Raw genomic sequence first — 6,544 nt, forward strand, 5'->3', positions numbered from 1 at the left:
GGGTCCTTGGACTAATATCAACCAAGTATGATCCACTGACCGCCACGTTTAACTATCGTCTGATTATAATCCTTCTGGCTTCCGTCGCCCACTAACAATAGTTCTCCAACCTCCATTGCACGTCTACTTTGGTCCTCCAACCTTTCTTACCCAACTATGATCCATCGACCTACAATCTCTTCACCAGCATAGCCTGGCTACTCCAATGCCTACTAGCTTCATCACCTGCTATTGTTGATATGCTAATACACGCCATCAACATTATCTCTAACTCCCAACCATCACTGTAACAAAACTATTCATGTTTATCTCTATAAGAAGTATGATGCATTCTTTCATTGAAAGCAACCAATCTAAAATATCATGAGTTTGTAATTTTTGTAATGCTCATATACAGACTAAATATTTCAAAAGAGAAGAAAAAATACAACTTAACATGAATACCATAAATAAAAATTAGTTGAAGAACTTAAATGAAGGAAAAATTAATTAAAAATAAACTTGTAATATCTAATAAATGACGAAGAATTATGAGATATATGATAAAAATCTCGAAAGTTTTGGACTCAAATAGAGGGGGGGAGATATACATAAAGAGCTTATGTTTAATGAAGATGATCACGGTTGAAACCGTGAAAATTAGGTAAGATATTGAACTTCCTTGAAACCTATCTCTAATACATTATTAGAAAAAGCTAGATTTACAAAAAAAAAATTATTGAATTGAATAATTAATAGCTATTACAAATGACCTATTTGATTTAATAAATTAAAAAATTATAAGTTTCAATTCAAACCCTTATATTAACATTTTCTTATAATTATATATAATAAATAGAATATATTAACTTATTTTTCACTCAATTGGCTATAGCACAAAAAAAAAATTATTTTTATTAAATGAAATATAATATAGAAATAACTAAATCATTATAGCAAATATCTTTAATTTATGCATGCTTTAATATTATTTCCTTTTATTCTTTGCAACATCATTGTACAATTATAATTATACATTAAATGAATGAATTTAAATTTGATTTTTTTGGAAAATTTTGAGTATTATTAATTGCTTTTTTTGAAGAAATCAAAGACTATAAATAAGAGAATCATTTTTTGAATAGGAGAGCAATAAAAATTATTTAAAAATTCTCTCAAATTATTATCAAGATCAAAATTTCAAGCTTAAGAGATATGAGAAAGAACATTCCCAAGCAATAAGATATTACAATTTTATTTAAAATTTTAATTTGTTATATTGTTAGACTTGAATTTTGTTCTTGTTAGATTTTTATTTGTGGAGTAGAGCTGAACCATATAAAATTTGACTTGTGTGCTATACTTTTTCTATACATTTTTTAATATTTTTTGTTATTATGCAAGTTATTTATTTTGACATAATTTTATTTTAAAATATTAATGAATATGAGAATATATTCATTAATAAATAATAATAATTACAAAATATTATAAAAACACAATTAATGATGTGCAAACGAAACTGCTTTGTAAACCAGCTTTTTAATATAAAAAGAGTTGCTTCTGTCCGTTTCTTTTAAGGTGTCTTTAATTTGTATGGGACGATTTTCTTATCACTTTTTAAAATAAATTTTTAACATAAAAATTAAAATTTTTATACTAAAAATTTATTTTTAAATATCATAAAAAAATCGCTCCAAACAAAACCAAAGACTCCTTACAAAAAACGGACAGAAGCAGCTCTTTTAAGTTTTAACTCCTCATCTATAAATACGCGCAAAGGCCACGCCTTTTCTCCACGCACACTGTTTTCAACGCCTCGCTAGACAGAGAAACAGAGGAGAGAGAAAAAATGGTGGTGAAGCCGGCGCCGGGGAGGAGATCGTCGGAGCCCTTGGGGCCGGCGGCATGCGAAAGCGACGCCAAGAAGCTTGAGTTCATAGAAGAGATGACGGCGAATGCCGAACAGGTGCAAAAGAGGGTGCTTGCCGAGATACTCGAGCGAAACGCCGAAACAGAGTATCTACGGCGACACGGCATGAGTGGCGCCACCGACAGGAAAGTTTTCAAGGAGAGGGTTCCAATCGTCACCTACGAGGACCTTAAGCCAGAGATACAGCGAATCGCCGACGGCGACCGCTCCGCCATTCTATCTGCCGTTCCCATCTCCGAGTTCCTCACGAGGTTCTTCTTTGACTGAAAGTTTTTTGAATCTTAATAAATTATTCGTAATTTCCAATAATTTTTTATATTTGATAATTGTATATATTTATATGACTTTTTTTCTTTATTAAATTCTATATATGTTTAATTTGGTAGATATATAAATATTATTCAATTTAAATTGTTTATAATAGAATTTGATGTCTCTAAATAGAGTTTCCAAATTTGTCCAATTGTGACCATACTGTCATTTATATTTAGTGCATATAAATATTAATAATGATTAAAAAAATTAATCTTTTATGAATTTTATATAAAAAATTAAACTGTCATAAATTTTTCTAGCACGTAACAAATATAATTGTCAGTATGGCATATTTGGATGAATTTGGAAATTCTATTTAGTGACATCAAAACATATTATAAGCTATTTAAATTGAATAATACCTACATATCTACCACATTAAACATATATAAAATTAAAAAAAAAATTGAAAAAATAATTTTATTAATGCAGCTCTGGAACTTCAGCTGGGGAGAGAAAGCTGATGCCTACGATACAGGAGGAGCTGGACAGGAGGCAGCTGCTCTACAGCTTGCTCATGCCGGTGATGAACATGTTAGCTAGCTTCTTCTTCTTCTTTTCTTTTTAATAATTATAATTTTTGTATTTATTCGATTTATTTTGGTTATATTTATGAAGTGCATTAATATAATTAATTATAATTGGGGAACTCCGCACGAATCTAATCATCATTATCAAATTAAATTTAACAAGTAATTGCGTTTAGTACTGAGATTATCTTATTGATTATCTTTCTTTTTTTGCTTTTGGAATTCTAATTAGTCTATCTTATTTGACATTTAACAAGTAGCAGTTTACTTCTCTCACGACATGCAAAGTTGTTTGTAATAGCTTTTCGACTATTTTTTGCGGTGAGAAAAGCTGCTTTTTGTGGTAAGAAAAGCGGTAGGTTTTTTTAAAAATTTTTCATTTAAAAATTTGTTTTTGGGAAAACATTTGAAACTGCCCCTCAAAAAAAATCTAAAAAAGTAAAAATATAAATATTTAGGATTCGTTTGGGAGGGCTATAACTTTTTATAAAAATAATTACAAAGTTGTTATATCTATAAATATAACATTGTTTGTGCAATTATTATTTTTTTAAGTATTTAGGCTAATACCCTGTGGGTGTGGGTAGGATTGCTCATGTGCTAATCATGTGGGGTGGTGTGTAAAGAATTATTTTTTTAATTTTTGATGTGGAATTCTTCTAAAACATTAGAGTTTGACTTCAATCATTTCTTTTTAAATATTCAAACTATTTTAAATAATTTTTAGTTTTCTTCAATTTCAACTTTTAATTTTAAAAGTTTGCCAATTAGTCATTTATAATGCTAAATATATGATTAATTTTATTCTTAAATATATTATTACCACCTATTTCATATTACGAGTGTCAAAATGGGTTAACGAGTCGAGTTTAGATCTGACTTAAAATTGCTCATATATAAATCCATTTAACCCGAATTTGATATGTTTAATAAATTGGTAAAAAAGCTGGGCCTAAGAACTTTTATTTAATCCGGTGACCGGAAGTAGCTCTACGCTTGGACGCCAGTAAAACGATGCCACGTTTTATTATTCTTTAAAATAAAATATGTGTAAAATACATACTGAATTATTTGTACAGCTACGTTCCAGGTCTTGACAAAGGCAAAGCCCTCTATTTCCTCTTCGTGAAGACCGAAAGCACAACGCCGGGCGGGCTGCCGGCCCGCCCGGTCCTCACCAGCTACTACAACAGCCACCATTTCCGCCACCGCCCCTTCGACCCGTACAACAACTACACCAGCCCCACCGCCGCCATTCTCTGCCCGGACTCCCACCAAAGCATGTACACCCAAATGCTCTCCGGCCTGCTCCACCGCCTCGAAGTCCTCCGCGTCGGCGCCGTGTTCGCCTCCGGCCTCCTCCGCGCCATCCGCTTCCTCCAACTCCATTACCGCTCCCTCGCTGCCGATATCTCCGACGGCTCGCTCTCCTTTGACCAAGTTTCCGACCCATCTATCCGCTCCGCCGTCGCCGCTTTCCTCCGGCCTGACCCGGCTCTCGCCGACCTCCTGATCCGAGAGTGCGGGTCAGGTGATTGGGCCGGAATTGTCACCCGAATTTGGCCCAATACTAAATACCTGGACGTTATTGTAACTGGGGCTATGGCCCAATATATTCCGACGCTCGAGTATTACAGTGGTGGGCTTCCCATGGCCTGTACGATGTACGCTTCCTCTGAATGCTACTTTGGGATTAACTTGAGGCCCATGTGTCGGCCCGATGAAGTATCGTATACAATCATGCCGAATATGGGATACTTTGAGTTTATACCGTGTGATGAGTCCACGGCGACGGACGCGGCGGCGCCGGCGACGGCGGTGGATCTGACAGAGGTGGAGGAAGGGAAGGAGTATGAGCTGGTGATCACTACATATGCCGGATTGTATCGGTATCGGGTCGGCGATATTCTGAGGGTCACTGGATTCCACAATGCAGCGCCTATGTTCAGGTTTAATTATTTCTTTCAGCAATATTATATACAGCCTTTAAATTGGAGATTATTAATCAAAATATTTTACTTACAGATTTGTGCGTCGAAAAAATGTTATACTGAGCATTGAATCGGATAAAACAGATGAGGCAGAGCTACAGGCGGCAGTGGAAAGGGCATCAAAATTGGTAGAGCCATATGGGGCAAGTGTGGTGGAATATACTAGCCAAGCTTATACGAAGGAAATACCAGGCCATTATGTGATTTATTGGGAGCTAATGATGAGAGGGGAAGGGGAAAAGGAAATGCTAGGAGCTGAGATTTTGGACAATTGTTCTTTAGAAATGGAGGAGGCTTTGAATAGTGTGTATAGGCAAAGTCGGGTCATGGACAGGTCGATCGGGCCGCTAGAGATTCGAGTAGTACGACCCGGTACTTTCGAGGAACTTATGGACTATGCTATATCAAGGGGAGCTTCTATTAATCAGTATAAAGTACCTAGATGTGTTACCTTTTCACCGATTATTGAATTACTTGATAGTCGGATCGTGTCTACCCATTTCAGCCCGAGGCTGCCAACTTGGGTGCCACAGCGACATAGCTTGACTTAATGAAGGAAAGCATAACGACAAAAAGTGATCAAGAGAAATTGAGGGATATATGACACTGGTATTCTCTCTTTTTCTTTTATCACTTATCCAATATTACAAAATAAAAATTAACCTAGGACTTGTTTGTTGAATAGAAAGTGCTTTTAGGGTTGACCCACAGCCATTTTAGTTTGTTCTCTCTTTTATCCTCTTTATTGTATATTATTGATTAATTTGTCAAAAATCGTTAGAAGTCATTTTAAATTTTGCAATCTTCATTAAGATTACTTATTGGCATTTTATGTTTAGGATTTATGGATGATAAAAATTGAGTAAAAAAATGAGACATTATGCTTACTAATTTGCGGACTTACTAATTTGTCAAATGTCATCCAGAGACCAACCAGAATGCACCACATCACCCTTTACTCGATACCACGGCCCAATACTATTGACTTGGCTCATTATGATTGATCTTTAGAAGGCGTTCTATGTCTGGCCTCAGCACAAAATAATATCTCAGCCAAATGCTCATCATTCAGGATTAATTATTCTTTGCAAATGCCAATCACCATCTAAAGACCAACCAGAATGCACCACGTCACACATTGCTCGATACCTCAACTCAATATTGCTCAATACCACTCGACACCACAATTCGATACTGCTAACGTGATATATTCTTATTAGTTTCCAGACGGCATTCTGCATCCATTATCATTCGGGGTGTGCTTTGTTTTCACCTTTGAAGAAATTAATTGAAATAAAATTTTCAGAAAGGATTATTATTATTAAATTGAGTTTAAATATTTTTTATTTAAATTCATCTCTTATAAATTTAATTTTGGTATTACACCTAATAACCTCGAATCATTTTATTTATTCCCAATACTCTTAGATCAAAATAACAATTTAGACCATCCATTTATTTGTCATAAATCATAATTATACGTTGAACGTCCAATTGAAGAAGACTTTCAAACTCGTTGAACCAAATGTGCATTCTAAGAACAAATTTTTGCTTAGCTATTTGAAAATGACAGGAACCTGTAAGCAATTATATCCTAAGAAGGCAAATTTTGAAGAAACAAGGGAAAGTCAGCGCGTTGGGAAGATAAAAGCAGAAATATAGCTTTATAAAACCTGCATAAACCGAGCATGGTTAGCAACCCTCAATCTCGGGTTCGAATCCCCTTTACTACAGCCTCGCTACTTCAATGGGGCAAAACAAATATGGGTCCGATGCTGGTGGGTGGCCTTGCTAAA

At 34.9% G+C, this 6,544-nt stretch overlaps 1 protein-coding gene across 1 annotated transcript; it reads left to right on the forward strand.

The window, feature by feature from the left end:
- The first annotated feature begins 1,831 nt into the window (after positions 1 to 1,831).
- LOC110109191 (probable indole-3-acetic acid-amido synthetase GH3.8) lies at positions 1,832 to 5,299 on the forward strand. Its single transcript, XM_020840134.2, has 4 exons — positions 1,832 to 2,163; positions 2,660 to 2,761; positions 3,837 to 4,706; positions 4,783 to 5,299. Exons 1-4 carry the CDS (start codon positions 1,832 to 1,834, stop codon positions 5,297 to 5,299), a joined length of 1,821 nt encoding a protein of 606 aa, XP_020695793.1.
- Positions 5,300 to 6,544: the final 1,245 nt, after the last annotated feature.

Source organism: Dendrobium catenatum, unplaced genomic scaffold, assembly GCF_001605985.2.
Source record: "Dendrobium catenatum unplaced genomic scaffold, ASM160598v2 fragScaff_scaffold_1520, whole genome shotgun sequence".
In the NCBI taxonomy this organism is placed as follows: domain Eukaryota; kingdom Viridiplantae; phylum Streptophyta; class Magnoliopsida; order Asparagales; family Orchidaceae; genus Dendrobium; species Dendrobium catenatum.

Excerpts from the sequence above, each read along its gene's own strand:
- LOC110109191 (XM_020840134.2), top strand. The coding sequence starts at position 1,832 with ATGGTGGTGAAGCCGGCGCCGGGGAGGAGATCGTCGGAGCCCTTGGGG. Across the intron at positions 2,762-3,836 it reads CTCATGCCGGTGATGAACAT|CTACGTTCCAGGTCTTGACA; the intron begins GTTAGCTAGCTT and ends TTATTTGTACAG. Across the intron at positions 4,707-4,782 it reads AATGCAGCGCCTATGTTCAG|ATTTGTGCGTCGAAAAAATG; the intron begins GTTTAATTATTT and ends TTTTACTTACAG.